The sequence below is a fragment of the Carassius auratus genome, chromosome 11 (genome assembly GCF_003368295.1).
Source record: "Carassius auratus strain Wakin chromosome 11, ASM336829v1, whole genome shotgun sequence".
NCBI lineage: Eukaryota > Metazoa > Chordata > Actinopteri > Cypriniformes > Cyprinidae > Carassius > Carassius auratus.
Genome location: NC_039253.1, coordinates 9,850,920 through 9,872,264, shown reverse-complemented (window position 1 = coordinate 9,872,264; position 21,345 = coordinate 9,850,920). Strand labels below are relative to the sequence as shown.

Below are 21,345 nucleotides of genomic sequence, written 5' to 3'. Positions count from 1 at the left end.
ACTAGGAATTGATCCTTGATTAAATGTGCACGTGTTGTTGGTTCATTTTAGATATTAAAAACACAAAATCTGGTTTTGTAAGGAGACAACGAGCGTGGGGTGTGTTTTGGCAGCTGACTCACTGCAAGGTGCTTCAGAACCTGTCTAACTAGAGTGGGTTTTAGATAAGCTGTGCCCAAGCCCAACCCCCTCTGATCTGTTGGAAACATATGGTCATGGCATTCTGAGTATAAGTTAAGGATTGAATACACTATCTGAACAGCTTTTAAAACAATAGGCATCACACATTTACCGACTGTTGAAAATTGGACATCATACACTAAATGCCTGAGGATCACACACTACCAGCCTGTTCAAATTATTCAGGACACAACAAATTTACATAGACACGTGCATCATTAGGAGACTCATTACACATGAAAACAATGTATTTTCTTAAACAGGCTCAAAATATCCCATCCTCCTCTGATAGAACCGATTCATTATCCGAAGATGGAAAATCAGAGTCTGATATCTAAAAGCATTGCTGCTGGTCCCAACTGACTTGTATTTTCCCCATACTATTGAAGTCATCGGGCACCAGCAATTGTTTAGCTGCCAAAATATCGTAGAAAGAAACTTGAGAGTGATTAAATGATGACAGAATTTTCATTTTGGGGGAAACTGTTCCTTTAAGGATCTCTCTGTACTGTTCAAGTAGAAAAATCACTTTTAACGGTAATGTACTTGAAGAAACAACTATTACCAATCCAATCATTTGTAAAATCAATGATGTGGTAAGAATTTGTGAATGATTCAGAGTTTCTATCACTCAAGGCCTTGACTGTGTATAGTGACACCTTTTTATTACAGGAGTAATTATTTGTTTTAAATGTAACGTAAAACGCCTTTAACAAGAGGTTGACTGTAAGTAATTTAGCTCAGTTTTTAACTGTTCACATCAAGGCCTAGCTTCTTTTTCAATCCTGCCACAGCCTGTCTACACTGAACAAAAGACATTTACTCAGGAAACCCGTCAGCCAATCAGCGGCTGCCTTTCATCCTGCCTGTACAAACCGGCCAATCACAGAAGTGCTTTCATAGCTGTTATCAGAATGTTGGCTTGGCTGGCTTGGAGAGCAGAGACTACTGTGTAGAGAGAGAGAGAGAGAGAGGGAGGGTTGTCCTCCATGTTTTAATAAGCATTGACATTACCAACTGTTTTAAGCCATGCATCCACAGAGGTAAGAGGTTTTTCATTGCTTGTATGCTTTTTACACTACCTGTTCATGCTAATGGTTGAATTGTGTCATGCAGAAATACAGGATTTTCTGAGAGACAGGGGACAGAAACCTGTCCCAACACCAAAGAGCTGGATCCTGGCAGGCAGAGGCAACTCAGAAATCACACTCACACTGTGTTTTAGTCTCCAGGCTCGCATGGCTGACCTGTGCGAACACATGTGACCAAAATGGCCTCTCCTGGCCTCTCTCCTAGAAATGTTTCTTTAAAGCTGGAGAGGAGCACAGCCGTGTCAGGTTGTGTCACAGGCCAGACCTCTCAAAATGGAAGGCCCTGAGGAGCAGACAGTACAGAGTGTAAGAGGAAGCGCACATGTAGACTGGCAGAAAGATCGAGCAGCAGTTTTGGCTCAGGTTGCAAGTTAAGGGAACACTTTTCAATGGCTGAATGACGCTGAATGTCCATTTTGCTCAGGATATATGCCTAATTAGCAAAAGCACACATCAGAATGCTTCTGCTGAAAGATTTATTGGATTATAAATAGAAGAGACTTTATTTTCTATAAACCGATGCATATAGATGGTGAATTAGTCTTGTGTTTGCCTTTCTTGGTTAAATAGCTACAGGCTTCTGTCTGTTGACTCAAGCTGTAAAGACTCTGGACAGGCCAGGCATTTTATCAAAACTTTAGTTGTGGTATGAGCTGGCAGCCATTTCAGACAGACTTCCGCTTATGACTTTGCAACCACAAAGACTGTATCTGTGTCTGTGAATGCAAGCATTTTTTCTTAATGTGGCATACTTGATGCTACATTTGTAGCCAGTATTTCAAATATTTCTCTTGGATGGCATGTCATTGGATACTGTATTTATTACAGCAGGGGTCTGATCAGAAGGTCAAAGCAGTGGACTAGTTGTGTTTTTCCACCACCATAATGTCAAACTTTAGGCTTTTGTAGTTGTTCTTGATTTGCTATAACAGTCATTGTCAGCAAAATAACCTGCGCGTTTGACAGTTTGTCTGTTAACGCAAGTTATTAAACCTGATTGTTTATCGGCCTCACCTGATTGACAGCACCAGGCACTTGTTGAGTTCATGATATCTCTTTGAGATTATAGCCTATTTCTAGAAATATGATTTATTATTTAACTGCTGATATTTGAGGGGGGTGATTCAGTTTGGTTGTTTAAAAAAAGAGCAGAGGATTAAATACGCGCGCTTTTTCTGAGCACTTAACGTTACACCACAAAAAAAAAAAAACGAGTGATTACTGAACTAAGTTAGCTTTTGCGCTAATACTATTAAAACACTGAATATTTATGTATAGACTCAGTTGGTTATGTTTCAAGTGAAAACAAACCATTGAAAGAGAAACGGATAAGTGCCTGTATATTATTAGATGCGTGCAGCTCTTAAAGGGACAGAACTAAACATGTCATGCTGTCGACTGTCATTAAAGGGATAGAGCACCCTGAAACCCTGTAATAACATCTTTCTTGTGCTGAACACAAAAGCAGATATTTTGAAGAATTTGGGTAACCAAACGGTTGCTGGTCCACGCTGAATTTGATATTAGGAAAAAAAAAATACTATGGAAGTCGCTGTGGACCAGCAACTGTTTACATATTCACATTCTTCAACATAACATTTATGTTCAGCCCAAGAAACCCATTAAGGTTTTAAGCAACCTTTGAGTGAGTAAATTATTATTTAATGTTAATAAAACACAAAGAGAAAAATCACTCACTGTTGATTTAAAAACGTTAATAGAGTTGCTTTAAAAGGAATCAATTTATATAGTGTTTTATTTTTATATTTGTTGATTCAGTTTCTTGAATTCTCCTGCTAATTACACACATTTTACCTGAAAATAGTTTTTTTATTAGTAAATGATGTGTATTTGTATTGTGTAACTTTGGTCTCAGTTTTTAATAATAAAGATAAAATCATGACAAAGATTTTTTTTTTCTTTGACCTAAATATATGGCATTCTTTTTACAAATATTTTGGTTACCTTGAAAGGCTTTGTGTTTGTTATAGGGAAATTAGTTTGGCTGTAATGCTCAGACCACTTGCAAAATAGTTAAACCAACAATGATGAACAATCATGATAAATCATGATTGAGAGAGATGATATTTTTTGCCATATCGCCCACCCCTAATTTGAATGATAAAATCATTATTAATAATTGTAGACAAATGAAAGTTACCATGATAAAAAAAAAATATTTCCAAAATAATATTCATTTTTGTTTTATTGTAAAAAAAAAAAAAAGATAAGTTTAAATGTATTTTACTCCAACAAATGTCATGTGTAACCATAATTTTTTGCTCCTTGAATAAAATTGCACATTTTAATAATCATTGTCAAAAAAAGTTGCAATGTATTTTTTCAAGGTGAAAAAAAATACATATTTAAAGCTGCAGTAGGTAACTTTTGTAAAAATATATTTTTTACATATTCGTTAAACCTGTCATTATGTCCTGACAGTAGAATATGAGACAGATAATCTGTGAAAAAAATCAAGCTCCTCTGGCTCCTCCCAGTGGTTCTATTGCCATTTGCAGAAATTAATCCGCTCCCTGTAAGAAACAACCAATCAGAGCTGCGGTCCGTAACTTTGTTTGTGTTCAAAATGTAGAAAAATTTATATAATAAGCGAGTACACCATGAATCCATTTTCCAAACCGTGTTTTTGGCTTGTCCTGAATCACTAGGTTGCACCTATAATAAGTGTTTATATTCAGACTATTTTAGATTGCTTCGGGGATACCGCGGCGGAGTAACCCAGTACCTTTGTGATTCTTCATTGAGATAAACAGAGAGAAGTATTTCCGGCTACCATGTTTTTCCGCAAGACGCAAGCAGTTCTGTTTATTAACCGCTAGAGCGTCAAAAGTTACCTACCGCAGCTTTAATATAGGCTTTTTTTATTTTTTTTTAACTTTTTATTATTATTATTATTATTAATTATTTTTTTATTATTTTAATGAAGCTTTTTTTCATTATGATATAAAGACTTCGGGGTTCACCCTAACTAAAATAAAAATAAAAATAACAGATGCATAAAGAAAGCTCATTAAAAACAGTCATTGTATGTGCACATCTTTTAACATGCATGTGAATGAATCAATGGATCCAGACTGGACAATGAGCATCCTTGACCCTATTACAAAATCACTGTGCAATTAAAATTATTTTAAATGGGTATGTGAGCTCATTTTGGCAGCCGACTGAGTGTAAGTCAGTCTTGAGCATCTATATTCCCCAGACATGCAATTTAACTCCCGTTACATTTTCCAGCCTTTTCTTTGACTCTTGGTGTTAAAAGGCCCTTGCTGCATTCCTGCGAGTCGCTCATTTGTCAAATCTCCATTCGGCTCCTACTTAACAAAATGGACGCCCTTCACTGTGACCGCAAGAAGGGAAGGAGAATAAAACCAGCTGACATGTTTGTCCGAACATCTACATCCTGTGTTTATTCACACTGGTAGTTTTCAAGGTAGAATATGAGTATTTTCTCAGTGAATGGCAGCAGCAGCCCTCCCTGCATTGCAGCAGTGTATCAGAGCAGAGAGAGGGGAGCAGAGAGAGCCTGTGTGGCACACACAGCCCCAGCCGTCCAATCACGCGTCTCCGTGTGGCTCTCAAACCAATCGGCAGCACACGGCTGAGGTTAAAGATTGACAATCGCTCTGAGAGCAGCAGGGAGAGCAGCAGGGAGAGCAAGGCCCTTCTGGAAAATTCTGCACCTATCTTTGTCTCATCCCTCACTGCCTTAATATCTGAAAAAACACATTTAAAAGGCTCAGCCTGAAGAATCTGTGTACTGTGCCTGTAAAGAAAAAGGTATGCTGTTATTATATGTCAGTTTTTAGATGGACAGTCATGCAATGCTAGTATGACTGTGTGTTTTTGGGGAGGAAGCTTGTTTAAGGGTAAGGTTCTAGGTGGATCTGTGATTGTATTTTGCCTTTTTTAACTCATGTGTTCGGGTTGTTGTTTGCGTAAGAGGAACTGGATCTTGCTGCGGGTGGGGAGTGGATGGTGCATGCAGGTTGGACGTGAGAAGGCCAAAAGATGGCAAGAGCTCAAGCTCTACAGATGTTTGCCTTGTGCATGCTGTCAGCACCCCCCTCCCCCTCCCCATCTGCATCTCTGAAGGTTGGGGGTGGAGGACGGAGCAAGATATCACTGCCACTTCAGGGCAAGCGCATTAGATAGACCTGGTAAATGTCAATAACAGTGTGATTCTCTGATCAGCTTGAGGTTTGTTCATGGAGGATGTTCTGTGTTCCTCTGTTTGTGAACAAGAGATGGTGGGGATGGCGTGTGTGATAATAACCCAGGCATCAGGAGAGAAAAGGAGCCTTTTTAAAACCGCTCAAGCTGCAAAATGATCGGAAACGTTATGTCGCTTGGAAGGTCTCAAGTCCAAGTGCCGCATCAAAATGGAAATTTACACAGAGGTTCAGCAATGGCATCAAACGACGCCTAATCTGATGAGTTATGGGCCATCGGTCTGATGTGCATATCATATTCAGATGGCATTTGTGAGTTTATTGAGATTTCTAATGGAAAGTTCTCTCTTGGCAATTAGAGGAAACCATCTCGACGCTACTTCAGGCAGTAATAAACTGCAAAATATAATTCTCTTACTCAGTATTTTTGTATTGTTTCAGTAAAAACATTCTTAAATGTAGATATTTCATTGAGAAGCAAAATTATATATTTTTTTATAAAATATAAATATCAAAATTCAGAGTCTTTGCTTAAAACAAAATCAATTAAATCAAGTTAAAAGTTCTTACCCCATAGGCAGATATTTTATTTTGTTTTAATCATAAACTGGCATAATTGTCATCTGTTTTTCAGTAAAGAAGACCTAATATCTTAAATGTTTCTTGTTTTGAAGAAATGGTGGGATATTTTAGCTAGTATTTCGGTTTTTGCAGTGCATAATTAAACTGGGTTGCCGGTTGTGTTCTTGAAGTGGAGAAAAGCACATTATTGTTTACTGAAATTAAAAAGCTTTGTCTTTTGTGTATATTATATAAAATTTTATGTTTTTATGCCATGTCACTTGTTAACGAAACCATCAGAAAATGCCACGATTCGTTTTTGCTAGTATCAAATACTCACACTTGACACAAAATGTTTTATTTAATCAGCTTATCCTTAATGTTGGATTTCTACAACAAAAAAATTTAGATTAGAATTTAGTAGGAGTGCAGAATAAGCATTCTGTGTCGAGTCTGATGGAGGCCATGCTGTGAATTTGACAAAACGTCCTTTTCTGCATTCAAACTGTTGAAATAAAACTTAAATTCAGTGAAGTACCTATATGAAGACATTTGCTTGCTCGATGTTTGATCAAATGGTGAAGTTATGATAGATTTTGTTGTCTTTTTAGCATCACTGCTAAAAAGACTACTCACTTCCCAAACACAATAAAATCAAAAATTCAAGCATAATTTTCTTCAACCGAAAAGAATGGCATGAGGAATAGCGGTGCCTTAATGCCAAAACAGCAGGTATACAAAATGAATATTTAAATATCACTGATTTTCTTTTTCTTTTCTTTTTTTCATTGTGGCAGTTTGGCTGAAGGAGGAGGGAAGGAGTCAGATGCAACTGAAGGGATGGAAATCGCAACACGATCCAAGGGTGAGAGCCACATTGATTTCCACATTCAAGTGTGAACCCAGTGCAAAAAATGTCCTCATATTTGTTGATGCTTTGTGGTCAAATTACATTTTTTTCAGTATGGTTTAGTTTATAAGTCAGTAATTTGTACCATTGCTGTGCAGTCTCTGATCAAGGGTCAGCAGAAAGGACCGTCCCGAAGCGCAAGGTTTCCAGCCCTCCTCATTCCTCAAATGGACACTCGCCTTCGGAAACCTCCTCTAGTCCTGTAAAAAAGAAGAAGAAACCAGGAGCTGTCAATAACAGTAAAGACCAGGTGCAACTTTCCCTCTTTTTACAAGCCCTTGTTCGGTCCGGCATGTCCATCATTCACTAATCACAGTGTCCATCTGTTTTTTGTTTTTTTTTTGTCTTTTGGTTGGCTTTGCCGTGGTGATACACCGCAAGATTATATGGTATTAATCATTACCTTCTCCCTAATAGGGATAAACAATTTAATGATGTAGTTCATTAAAGGTCACTTGTTTTTCAAATTTTCACCTGATTTGCTAAACGTGTAAAGAAGGCTACCCAGTATTTGGCCACTTTTAAGATTTGTGTGAATTTATGTGGGAAAAAAAATGAATAATGCAATTTTCCGGCTACAAACATTGTTAAATTTATTTATTTAATTTTAGTTATTATCAAAATCTTGTCACTCTTAACACACAAAATATTTAGGCCTATATTTAAGATTTATGTATTTTAAATACCATATTAGATTTAAATTCATTTGGATTAAACCGTTTTAACATAAACTAATAAATATAATCTGATGGATATTTTTTTGACATTTTTAGACAACTGAAATAAGTATTTATGTAACTGTACAAAAAACTAAACATGTTTTAAATAATATAAAGGTGTTTATATATTTGAATCCAATGTATTAAATTTAAACTAATTCATGCATGTTAACCACTTTTTTCATGTAAAAAAACATTTTACTGATTAAATGTAATTGTTCTAACAATTAAAAGATTTATGCAGATTCTAAAAATCAAACAGAGGCAAATACTTAATTTTCCTGTTGTTTTTCAAGCATATTTTCTTGAAACATAAAACATTTTGTTAGTGTTTTAGCAAGAAGAAAATGAAACATTTAGCTGTTTTAGCCAAGTTTTTTAATGAAGTGTCAGATGTGGAGTAAATTATCTTTAACAGTTTAAAACGTCAAGTTTAAACTTCGTTTTTAGGAATTAAAGAACTATAATAATATGGATTTATGATTTGAATAACAGCTATATATTTATACAAAAGCAAAGCCACATCTTGAATGCATAAAGGACTGATCTTAATAAATAAATCAAAAGTTCTGTTTTATCAAGCTATTATAGTAGCAAGAGTTTATACATTTCTTAATGCATTCCTGTGTTCTTGTTTTATTTGTGAATTGTTGGTATACATGTTTTGACCAATATAGCCATTGCATCACACCTTAAACATCATCACATCCACTATTTCACACCATAAGCATTTGCTTAACGCCAACCATATGTGATCAGACAGAGCATCCTTACTGTCAAGCCCTGGTATAGGTTATTGATAAATCCTGGAGCTGACCAATACTGTTTTTGCAGGGGATCCAAACAAAACATTTTACCTTCTATAAAAGTGTCACCTTTCAACAGTGAAATTCATTTTTGCAAACAACCTAAGGTCCCAGCCCAGCCAAACAAACGCAAGGCAGGTGGCAGTCATGCAAGCTAAGCGGGGACAGCCTATGATTCAGCTGCAATGAATTATTAGTTTTTAGCTTGTTTTCTTCTCTAACATGGTTGCGTTTCCTTTCATGTTACAAGTTGAATTCCATTAATTCAATGTTAATTAGTCTACATTTGCCGCCGCCTGTCCTTCCATGCCACTTCTTGATCGATAACCTTTGTGCCTGTTGGTTTTGTCTTGTTATCTTTAATACCCATGTTTTGAAACCCCAACCTTCTGTTTCTCTCGCCCGCATTCCAGTCAGAACTAAGACACGGTCCCTTTTACTATGTGAAGCAGCCCGCACTCACCACAGACCCTGTTGATGTTGTGCCGCAGGACGGGCGGAATGACTTCTACTGCTGGGTGTGCCACCGCGAGGGCCAGGTGCTCTGCTGTGAGCTCTGCCCGCGCGTCTACCACGCTAAGTGCCTCAAACTGGCGGCAGAGCCCGAAGGAGACTGGTTCTGCCCTGAATGTGAGGTACTGGCGCACCCGGGCTCCACTTTGTCTAAAAAAAATCATCTTCACAATGCAGATTGTTAGTAATTTGTAAATATTTTATTTAGGGCAAGATACTACAGGCAAAAATGTTGTTTATTTTATGAGCTTTCTCTATTTGTGTCTAGATTTCAAATGCAATACATATCTTTAAGGCTGTTTTCAGACCCCCCACTCCGACTTAATTTTACAGTCTTGTTCCATCTTTATTCTAAAAATAAAGTTGTTGTTTTTTTTAGAAAGGTTTTCATATTTAATTTACATGATTATACATATTTTTCCCATTTAAAAAACATTGTGATTTTTTTTCCTAGCTGTATTTTTTGATTTATGAAGTGATAAATAAGGACAGAAATCAATTCTGTAAAAACCTTTCATCTTGAATGTCAACAAAGTGAAAGAATCATTTTGAATCTGGCTTTATCTTGTGTTTAATTATCATACATTTCCAGAGCAGAAATGTATTGCATATTGATTTAGATAATACAAGTTTTGTATATTCTTAAACATGACATTTTAGAAAGCTTGCAATACAATTTTTTTTTACTAATAAAGAAACTGGGAAAGTATGGTGATATCTTTCAGCTATGTTTACTTACAACTTTATACTTTTTTTTTTTTTTCAAATTCCATTAATAATAACAATAATAAAGTTTTCTTTCACCAAGAAGTCAAATTTTAGATTTACCTGACAATTTTCTGACTGGTTAATTTTGCTTCTGTAATTTTATAATATAATAACACTTTTATAATTAAATTATAATTTACTTCTTGCATTTGACATTTGTAATTGCTGAATAATAAACACAAGCTGTAACTGGCGGCATACCATGCCATTTATATCTAAATTGTATCAAAAAAAGGAAGAAAATGTATGTCAATTTTTTATGACATAGAAACATCCCTTTAATATTTTGCATTAAAATAAAGCTTTAAGTATTTCTCATTTTTGTTTACAGAAAATAACAGTTGCAGAGTGCATAGAGACTCAGAGTAAAGCTATGACGATGCTCACATTGGACCAGCTGTCTTTCCTGCTGAAGTTTGCCCTCCAGAAGATGAAGCAGCCTGGTGTAAGTTTCATGACTTTCCATGGCTCTGCAGATCTATGATTCAGTCCCTAGATCCCACACAAAAACAATGCAACAATCAGACATTGTATATTTACCACTTTTTTTTTTTTTTACATTGTACACTTCATTATGAAATGAGTATTACATTTAAGCCCCTTTCCTCATGGAACAAGCTCAGGCACATTTTACCCACCTAAAAAACTTAATGAATGTTTCGGTGGTGCTCTTTAGGATTGCTTTCACACTAGAGCTTTTCACATCATTAAAAGTGTTTTTTAAATGGCATGCCAACACAAGTGTCATTCTGTGCGTGCAATGTTCCATTCAAATTACTGTAAGAAACGGGAAGCAGTGCTTGCCAAAAACTAATGGTAAAAATAATACTGTGATAGTGATTCTGTTTTATTTGTAACTTGAATGCAAAAATATTTGTTTCTTTTCTTCAGACGGAGCCATTTCAGAAGCCGGTGTCACTGGAACAGCATCCTGATTATGCTGAGTATATATTTCATCCCATGGATCTCTGCACTTTAGAAAAGGTGAAAGTGAAGCATTGATTCTGAAAAATTGACACACACAGGTCACTTAGGAATGTATAATATCTGCCATCTTATAGAAGTGCTTTATTAGTGTGTTCACTTTTTGTTCTAATTCAGAATATTAAAAAGAAAATGTATGGCTCCACTGAGGCTTTCCTGGCTGATGTGAAGTGGATTTTGCACAACTGCATCATTTATAATGGAGGTCGGTTGCTAACTGTTCAACAGTATTGTCAAATTGGTTTCTGCTGAATGTCTATGACTCTTTGTCTATTTTTCTCTTAGGCAACCATAAGCTTACAGCAACGGCTAAAGTTATTGTAAAGATCTGTGAACATGAAGTACGTACTGTAAATTATAAGCCAAAATATGCAAACACTTTATTCAGTTCCAGTTTTTTTTTTTAAACCAATTACTTTTCAGATGAATGAGATCGAGGTCTGTCCAGAGTGCTATCTCTCTGCATGCCAGAAAAGGGACAACTGGTTTTGTGAACCATGTGTGAGTGTGTTAGTGTGTTCAACAAAATGAAATTCTTTCTTCACATTGTAACTAGTGTGAGTTAACCATCTGTTCATGCGGTTTTTGTGTGCTTCACATTATCAGAGCAACCCCCACCCTCTGGTCTGGGCCAAGCTGAAGGGATTCCCATTTTGGCCCGCAAAAGCTCTTCGAGACAAAGATGGACAAGTGGATGCACGGTTCTTTGGGCAACATGACAGGTGAGGACTGCTGAACTGGGTCCTCCTAACCATCCACAAAAAGTTTCTTTGATTAATTGGATAAAAAATAATTTAAAAACATTTATTATTTTTTATTATTATTATAGTATTTAAAAAAGTTATTCCACATTCTGCCTAGTGTTCTGAAGTCGATATGTGTATTAAATATTAGAATTGTTATTGCATAAATAATATTACATATCAATAATATTTATGTAATTCATATTTATCATGTAATAAATATTACAATTGTGTATATAGATATATGAATGTTACCGTGCTAGCAATTAAAGGTTTAAATATGAATGCTACATTTACAAAAAAATACATAATTTTATATCTGTATATGTGTTACAAGCAGGATGTCAATGAAGTATTAATAACTGAAATTTTCAAAGTTACATTTTTATGAAATAAGAACGTACTTCAGCAAAATGATTATTTTTATTGTTTTATTGACATGTAAGTAAATTTTGTAATTTCTTTTTTTTTTTTACATATTTGTGTTTACATAAAGCACTATTGGTGAGCTTCTACTCTATATGCACAGACCCAACTAATAAAATCTTTTTTTTTTTTTTGCTGCAATTTTGCTGCCCTACTTTTCTGAATTTAACTATGGAACTGTGCTAGCAATTAAAGGTTTAAATATGAAGGCTACGTTATTACAAAAATACAATATTTTATAAAAGGATCTTCATAAATTAATATCCTGTTACAGTTACTGTTCCAGTACAGTTTCATGTGTTCATGTGTTAAGTGCAGCTTTTCAATTAAGTATTAATTTAAACTTTAAATAGGAAAGTACTTCATCAAATGGAATATTTTAATTATTTTACTGATATTTAACCTTATTGTGCTACCTTATTTTTTATTTGTGTGTGTTTGTGTGTGTTTACATAAATCAATGTTACTGAGCTTCTGTGTGCACAGACTCAACAAATCTTTTGTATTTTTTTTTGCAATTTTATCAATAAGATGTTGCAACCCTACATTTCTCCGAAACACCATTTCTCGTAACTAAAACTACCTAATATGTTTTTATTGGCTGTGAATGATATTGTGATGTTTTTTCAGTCTAGGTGAAGACTGACATAACATGACATCTCAAAATCGATAGAAAACAGTTGGGATCAAGCATAACTTCATTTTATTTTAACTTATTAATTTTTATTTAAAGGGCCTGGGTTCCTATTAACAACTGCTACCTCATGTCCAAAGAGATCCCCTTCTCTGTGAAGAAGACCAAGAGCATCTTTAACAGTGCCATGCAGGAAATGGAAGTATACGTAGAGAATATCCGGAAAAAATTCGGAGTCTTCAATTATGCTCCATTCCGCACACCTTATACACCAGAAAACCAGTTCCAGATGCTCCTGGATCCCGCAAACCCTAGCGCGGGCTTTGTCAAACCTGACAAACAGGAGAAGATCAAGTTCAGCTTTGATGTAACGGCATCTCCTAAGTTGCTCGTGGGAAAGAGCATGGTGTCCGGTGGAAACCTAGGGAGTGGAAGAGGAAGGCGAATCTCCATGTCGGACATGCCTCGTTCACCAATGAGCACCAACTCCTCTGCCCATACGGGATCTGATGGAGAACAGGAGACTGCAGAGAAAGGTCATGCGAGAGCGGCTCTGCCACATTACAACACTGGAGAGGAGTCAGTGGACTGCACTGGTATATCGAACATTAAAACACTGCTGCTTTGTGTAGACTATGTACTTTTCACGTCCAACATATGAAAAAGAGCTGTATAGGAGAAACTGAAGCAACCTGCCAAAAAACATGTACTGCTGTAGTTTTAGACTCTGAAAAAAATATGGTAACACTTTAGTATTGGGACCAGTTCTCACTATCAACTAACTGCTTATTAGCATGCCTATTATTAACATATTGGCTGTTTATTAGTGCATATAAAGCACATATTCTACATGACCATATTGTACATCCCTAATCCTAGCCAATACCTAAATTTAACTACTATCTCACTAACCACTAATAAGCCACAAGTCAGGAGATAATTGAGGCAAAAGTTGTAGTTAATGGTTTGTTAATAGCGAGAATTGGATGGTATTTCATAATAATATTTAAACAGCGGCATGTATGATTAAAACTTGTTTCTGCTATTACAGCATCACCTGCCCCTCCTAGAGCAGGTCTCACAGGAAACACCTTAGAGAGCCCCAAACCTTTCCATTCGCCGGCTCCCAGCACCCCTGTTAAACAGGAGAAGACCCCCACTACCGGCAGCATCCTCAACCTCAACCTCGGTAAACTTCCTTCAGTTGATTTAATTCATTGATTAATTTGACGATAGCGAAAAGTGTGGGGTCAGTAAGAATTTTTATATTTTTTTTCAAACGGTGCATTTATTTGATAGAAAACACAGTTTTTACAGAAATATTGTAAATGAACTGTTTCTGTTTTAATACAATTTCAAATATAATTTATTTCTGTCATGGCTTTTCAGGAGCATTACTTCCAGTCTTCTAATATGCTGATTTTCTGTTCAGGAAACATTACTTATAATAATAATAATAATAATAATAATAATAATAACAGTGGTAAATATTTGTAAAGGATTCTTTGATAAATACAAAGTTTCGAAAAGAATAGCATTTATTTGAAATATTTTTCTTAAATGCCACTTTTGATAAATTTAATGCGTACTTTCAGAATAAAAGTGGGGGGGGGGGTAGTACTGACTCCTAAGTTGTGAACGGTAGCTTTTATAAAGCATGTTAAATCACATCCTGCAAATAAATTAAAATGAATGTATGTATGGAGACAACGGTATGCAATGTGCATAAATATAAATATAACATTAATTGATTTACGATGTGAACAGAAACAAGGCAATATGTTGTCGTGTGTCCAATTAAGCATGAAATCAAAATTGACCCTACTTAATTTCTTCATAATAAGACATTAAAATCTTAATGTGGATAATTCATTCACAAAAAGCCTTTCTACATCTTCCTAGAAATGATTTATGCATGATTTGATCTTGTAGCTCAAAAAAGGATGTCGTGAATTAAAATTTAAAACTTCAGTATTAGTCAGTTCAGTCTGTATGCTTTAAGATATGCTCCTAATGAGAGCTCATAGTGAGAGCCTTGTGATCTCTTTCAGATCGTAGTAAAGCAGAGATGGACCTGAAGGAGCTGAGTGAGAGTGTCCAGCAACAACAGCAGCAGGGGGTTCAGCCTTCCCTGACCTCCCCTAAGAGACAGATCAGGAGCCGTTTCCAACTCAACCTGGACAAGACCATCGAGAGCTGCAAAGCACAGCTGGGTCAGTTCAGATTGAGATCTGTCAAGGTTACGTCATCAGCCATTTTACCAGTTGAAATTGATGTTCGAACAGCTTCCAGTGTATCGCTGCAATTCACAAACAATTCCATTAAAACTCTCCTGATGTATTTTCTTATGTTTCATAAGAAGTTTGTGTGTTGTTAGTCCAAGCGTGGTTTTGTGACAAAACATGAATCATTTTTGACTAATTATGCCTATATGTTCTCTGTTAGGTAAAATACAGTTTTGCATAACTAATTACACCTTCTGGAATATCTAATAGTTTTTAGAATAGCATTTTTAGAATTCTTAATATAATGAAAATGTTGTCCCTGAAAAAACACTCAAAATGTGCAGACATTTTATTACTTTACTGAAAATAAACCATGCATTACTTTCCTGAAGCTAAAACATTTTCTCTATCTCACAGGTATAGATGAAATATCTGAGGATGTGTATAAAGGAGTAGAGCACAGTGATTCAGAGGAATCCGACAAGTCTGACTGCAGTGACAGTGAATATGGCAGCGAGGATGAACAGAAATCTAAGAGCGGCCAAGATGACAAAAACGCAGTTGATGATAAAAATGAGAAAGAGCCACCCAAGAAAAAGTCAAAACCATCAGTGGCTACTGCTGGGGAAAATGCCAGCAGCACAGAGTCTGTTGCAACAGCCAGTACAACAACCAAAGGAGAAACCAGCCAAAAAACAAGCACCTCCGAGCCTATAGCTAAAGACAAACCAGGTATGGATTCCGAGAAGGAACCTGTTGCACCCCCAGACTCCAGAGAGAAACCCAAGGGCTCTGAAGAGGTCATGCAGCTGGCATCTGTGGATGTAGACTCGGACTCTGAGAGGGAGCTGGTCATCGACCTGGGAGAAGAGCAGGCAGGGAAGGAGAGGAAGAGGAACAGGAAAGATTCAGCCGCTGTCACTGCACTCAAAGAGCCCACAGCCTCCAAACCTGAAGGTCAGATTTCCTTAATGAATCAGTGTAAGAATCAAGTCTGGGTCAAACTTCTAGCAACATCGGCCAATTGCCATTAGACCAGCAGCATCACGCTAGTTTTACAGTGGTGGCCAAAATTATTACAACACCTGGCATATTTAAGAGGTTTCAGTTGTTTTTGTTGAATTGGCCATTAGAGTACCCATAAAACGAACTATTGCCAGAATTACCTGCGATTGAAGGAATCTGCTGGAACATTGAAAATGATGGACAAGCCCCCTCAAAGTCTGGACCTCAGATCTGTCAGGTATTTTAATAATTGTCGCCACCTATGTCAACATTAAAAGTGAACCAGTGTGCAAAAACAAAAATATCAGCCAATCAGATGATAGTTAATGTTTAAAGGTGCACTCAAATAAATCAAAGAAATATTGAAAAATAGTTAATAAATTATATAAAATGAATACATAGCTTATAAAATGACATCTATAAAGCAACCTAGATTCACGTAAAATAAAACTGCTTTTATTAGTTTTATTTTTACATGGATCCGAATTCCTTCATGCCGATCGCTAAATGATCACATGACTTGCCGAATGCTGCTACTATTACTAAGTAACTCCATTATTATCAGACATGTTCACTTACAGAATAAATAAATGATGAGTGACTGCAAATGTATCTTGCCACACATCGCAATCTCTCTCTCGTCTCATACAAACGCAACTGCGCCATCTTGTGTCTCAGTTAATGATTGTGATGAAATTGAAAATCACCTCAGAGTAGTTTTATTAATATTACCGTCATATTGTTGTAGTCTTTGTCTTGATTCTGAGTCAGTATTTTGTACATGGGCATAGACGTTTTTGTAGCTAAAAACCTTTATCTTAAATCAATATTTCATGCCCATGTATGTACTTATCAAGTCTAAGATAACTGCCATATTTATTAACATTAATGACTGAGTGCGATATTAATTGGGGCGGATTTAGAATCCGGTTCAACTGGACAAACCAAACCAGTCATTTTTATATTTTCAGTTTTCATTTTAGTTATAATAGTTTGTCGTTTTATTGTGTTTTTGACATTTTTATCAGTATTTTTTTTTATATCTGTTAATTGTTAATCTACATCAGGTTAAACTAAGTTAAAACGAGAAGTGTTACTTCAGCAGCTATCTTAGCTATAGCCTAATGTTTCATGCTATAATTTTCTTTGATTGCAGGTAAAGCCACTCCAATTTCAAGCAGCCTAACCCAGCCTCAAATCTCAACGGTCCTTTCCTCCTCCCCAACTGTTAAGGATCCATCTCAGTCCCCTTTGGCCTTACCGCTTAACATAATACCCCTCACAGCAGCTCCAACCAGCACCACTCTGACCTCCTCCACCCTCCCCATCACCAGTGCCTCCACCGCCAACAGTTCATCACCCATCTCCACCAACACAGTAAAGAAGCAGCGGCCCTTACTGCCCCGAGAGACTGTACCTGTGGTGCAGCAGGCCGTCGTGTGGAACCCCACCACCAAGTTTCAGACGTCCTCTCAAAAGTGGCACATGCAGAAGGTGCATAGGCAGCAGCAGGGCCAAACTCAACCGGCCACGCAGGCGCAGGTGTTAACGCAGGTGCAGCGCAGCCAACAACCGCAGCAGCAAGCTCAGGTCTCCTCATCCTCGTCGGGGCAGCAGCCTTCATCCAGCACCAGATACCAAACACGACAGTCTGTGAAAAGTATGCAGCTGATTTGAATTAATTCTATATAAATGTCATAAGTACATTACCGGTAGATAGAGGCTACAATGACCAAAGTTGTATTTATTTGATTAAAAATGCAAAAAAAAAAACATTATTCGACTGTATTTCAACAGTATTCAAGAACTGGGCACCAAATCAGCATATTAGAATGATTTCTGAAGGATATTGTGACTAATGTAGTAATGGCTGCTAAAAATGTAGCTTTGTGTTACAGGAATAAATAACGTTTTAAAATGAATTAAAATAGAAAGTTAATTGAAACTGCAATAATGTTTCACAATGTTCCTGTTTTACTGTATTTTGAATAAAATAAATGCAGCTTTGCTGGGCATAAGAGACTGCTTTCAAAAACATTCAAACATCCTAATTATTCCAAACTTTGTAATATTGTTGGTTGTGTTTATCCAGCAGTACAACAGAAAGACTCGCCACACACCACCTCCACCTCTGCCGTCACACTGGTGACCAGCACACCTGCGTCAGCCTCCATGAGCTCTTCCTCTTCATCATCAACATCCATGACTGCAGACTTCCAGATCCCCACCACATCTGCAGATGTAGCAGCTGATATAGCGAAGTACACTAACAAAGTGAGACTGCTATGGAAATGGGGGTTGCAAACTATGTGTTTAGACGAAAACCATTTTAATTGTTCTATTAACACAGTTATTGATGTTTAACACACTGTTTTTAAATGATTAACAGATCATGGATGCAATTAAAGGGACAATGACTGAGATATATAATGACCTTACCAAAAGCACGTCGGGAAACACAATAGCAGAGGTTTGTATTTAAGTCAATCTGGAGAAGTGCAAAGCACTGTGGGTGAATTAAACATCTTAGAAATATGAATAAAACAGCAATTTTTATCTTTATGTTACAGATTAGAAGGTTGCGAATCGAAATTGAAAAACTGCAGTGGCTGCATCAACAAGAATTATCAGAGATGAAGCACAATTTAGGTAAGCAAATTATTATTATTTTTTGATAATACAGTACTAGTCAAGTTTTAAAGTCCCCCTAAGACAAGAACGTATTTTGGATTTAGGTTTTAAGACCACTTTGATGAAAGGTTTTGATCCACTTCAAATGTTGACTAGTGTAGTTTATTTAATAAAGGGTTGCACCAATAATGAAATGAGTGTGTAGGGGATGAGCAAGTATTGTCCAATATCTGCCTAAAGCAATAAATAAAATCTGTAATCTCTACTGTTAAATGATATAGATCCTTGTGATTTCCGCGGTGGGGAAAATAATGGCCTGAATTGCGGAATCCAGTCATACAATTTTTATTTACATTATAATGCAGAGTTTGTCAGATTTATGAATTTATAAATCAAAATAGGCAGTACACCCAAGTAACATGATATGAATAAGCATGCTATGACAATACAAAGTCTGCATGTCTGTGTGCAATTTCCTTTACTACACAAACATGTCAAGCACATTACAGCACTTCGATTTTGGAAAATCGAAAACAAATTTCATAGAGCCCTAACAATTACATTTTGTTATCTTTTTCAACTAATTAGACATGCTTTTTTTAACTAAAATTTAAAGGGATACTCCACCTCAAAATAAAAATGTTGTCATTAATCACTTCCCCCATGTCGTTCCAAACCCTTAAAAGCTTCATTCGTCTTCGGAACACAATTTAAGATATTTTGGATGAAAATTGTGACTGTCCCATTGACTGCCAAGTAAATTATACTGTCAAGGTCCAGAAAAGTATGAAAGACATCGTCAGAATAGTCCATCTGCCATCATTGTTCAACTGTAAAGTTCTGAAGCAACGAGAACACTTTGTACACAAATAAAACAAAAATAACGAATTATATAACAATTTGTGTCCTCTGTCTCTCTCCACATCAGCGTAGCACCATTTTGGAGAATATGGGCAGCTTACACTCTTCTGTGTCAGCTGCACCACAAAGATACGCTGTTTTTTTAATTATTTTTTATTTTTTATCAAAGCATAAATATACATAGAAAACGTGCGTATCCTCGCTTTTCATACTTTTCTGGACCCTGAGTGTGCAATTTACTCGGCAGTAAATTTTTGGTCTTCATCCAAAATATCTTAAATTGTGTTCCAAAAACGAACAAAGTTTTTATGGGTTTGGAATGACACGGGGATAAGAATTTTCATCTTGGGGTGGAGAGCCTCAACAATCCATACTGACTGCATATTTGTGTTATTTGGTAAATCTGATGTACTCAGAGCTAACCATGGCAGAGATGAGGCAGAGTCTTGAGCAGGAGCGAGAGCGAATCGTGACGGAGGTCAAGAAACAGATGGAGGTGGAGAAACAACAGGCTGTAGATGAAACTAAAAAGAAGCAATGGTGTGCAAACTGCAGAAAGGAGGCCATTTTCTACTGCTGCTGGAACACCAGCTACTGCGACTATCCCTGCCAACAAGCACACTGGCCTGAGCACATGAAGTCATGCACACAGTCTGGTAAGACATAATATCAGACTATATATATTATAAATATATAGTCCAAGGCTTCGGTGTTACATGATCATTCAGAAATCATTCTAATATGCTGATTCGGCACTCACAAAAATCGTATTATTTTTACCAATGTTGAAAGCAGTTGTGCTGCTTCATAGTTTTTGTGGCAGCCATGATATATTTCACTATTCTAGAAGACTTCTGTAACATCAATTTCATGCATTCTTGTTGAATAAAAGTATTTCTTTCAAAAAAAAAAAAAAAAGAAACTTTGAACGCTAGTGTATATAAGTAGTGTATGAAATAACTTGTCTTATTAATAGGTTTATAAAATGACTTTGTGCATTCCAGCAACATCATCACAGCAAGAACAAGAGTCAGAAAGCAGCACAGATGCTACTCTCAAAGCCCCTGGACAGCCGAACAACTCCCCTAGAGAGACTGTATCTGCTACACCTGCAGACAAAGACAGTGAAGGGGATAAAGCCAAGGACAGTGTCTCTGCCACTATGTCCTAGCTCACATGTACAAAACATACACTACATCAGCACTTATGTCTGTACAGCTGTACATAGATGTTGTCAAATTCTTCACTACAGATTGTTTTAACATTTGTCTTGCCTTTTTTGTGCTTATGTGTTTTTTTTTTTTCTGTGTATGACCATCTGAATGTTCCAAATCTAATACACAAAGACCATCCAAACATTTCCTGCTGCAGGTTTGAGAAGGTTGTCTGCTTCTATGTTGGGTTCGATTATAAACAACAACAAAAAAGACCAGTTTATTTGTAATTATAATTTTTTTTATCTTTTAGTACGTGGGGTCTGATAACTTTTAAGTTTATCTTTTTAATGTTGCCCAAATATATTTATAATATTCCGAACCCCTCATCTGCTGGTAATCTTTCAAAGATGAGTTACATCAAACATTTTAAAAATGATTGCAGCGAAAACAATTATTATTATTTTTTTTCAGTTTCAAAAGCTAAAATAAAAATATTATTGTGTTGAATTAATTTTTTTATTCATGTTATTCCATCAAAAGAACATTTGTGACCTTGGACCAAAAAAAACTCTCTTAAGTTCCAATTTTTCCGAAATTGAGATTTATGGAAAATCAGAAAGCTGAATGAATAAGCTTTCCATTGATGGTTTATTAGATTCGGACAATATTAGGCCAAGATTCAACTATTTGAAAATCTGGAATCTGAAGGTGCAAAAAAATCTAAATACTGAGAAAATCGTTGTTGTCCGAATGAATTCTTAGCAATGCATATTACTAATCAAAAATTCAGTTTTGATATATTAACAGTAGGAAATGAACAAAATATCTTAATGGAACATGATTTTTACTGAATATCCTAATGATTTTTGGCATAAAAGTAAATCTATAATTTTGACCCATACAATGTTTTTTGGGCTATTGCAAAAAATATTCCCCAG

At 36.2% G+C, this 21,345-nt stretch overlaps 1 protein-coding gene across 8 annotated transcripts; it reads left to right on the top strand.

Moving 5' to 3' along the window:
* The first annotated feature begins 1,124 nt into the window (after positions 1-1,124).
* Positions 1,125-20,499, top strand: LOC113110982 (protein kinase C-binding protein 1-like). Of its 8 annotated transcripts, XM_026275335.1 has the most exons (21): positions 1,130-1,223; positions 1,297-1,577; positions 6,823-6,890; positions 7,034-7,185; positions 8,874-9,095; positions 10,073-10,186; positions 10,633-10,725; positions 10,843-10,930; positions 11,011-11,066; positions 11,149-11,226; positions 11,332-11,447; positions 12,628-13,124; positions 13,580-13,717; positions 14,580-14,741; positions 15,171-15,710; positions 16,915-17,418; positions 17,851-18,032; positions 18,148-18,228; positions 18,329-18,407; positions 19,667-19,906; positions 20,255-20,499. In XM_026275335.1, the coding sequence occupies exons 3-21, from the start codon at positions 6,866-6,868 to the stop codon at positions 20,419-20,421; spliced, it is 3,534 nt and encodes a 1,177-aa protein (XP_026131120.1). In that variant the 5' UTR covers positions 1,130-1,223; positions 1,297-1,577; positions 6,823-6,865; the 3' UTR covers positions 20,422-20,499. The 8 variants fall into 8 exon arrangements, with proteins under 8 accessions (XP_026131117.1, XP_026131121.1, XP_026131116.1 ...); XM_026275332.1 differs by lacking the exon at positions 1,297-1,577 and having other exon boundaries at positions 1,125-1,223; positions 17,854-18,032; XM_026275336.1 differs by lacking the exon at positions 1,297-1,577 and having other exon boundaries at positions 1,126-1,223; positions 8,952-9,095.
* The last annotated feature ends 846 nt before the right edge of the window (positions 20,500-21,345 follow it).

Coding starts and splice junctions, on each gene's coding strand:
- LOC113110982 (XM_026275329.1), top strand. CDS start 5,733: ATGGGCCATCGGTCTGATGTGCATATCATATTCAGATGGCATTT. Junction 13,718..14,579: donor CATCCTCAACCTCAACCTCG/GTAAACTTCCTT, acceptor GATCTCTTTCAG/ATCGTAGTAAAGCAGAGATG. Junction 17,419..17,850: donor AACACGACAGTCTGTGAAAA/GTATGCAGCTGA, acceptor GTGTTTATCCAG/CAGTACAACAGAAAGACTCG.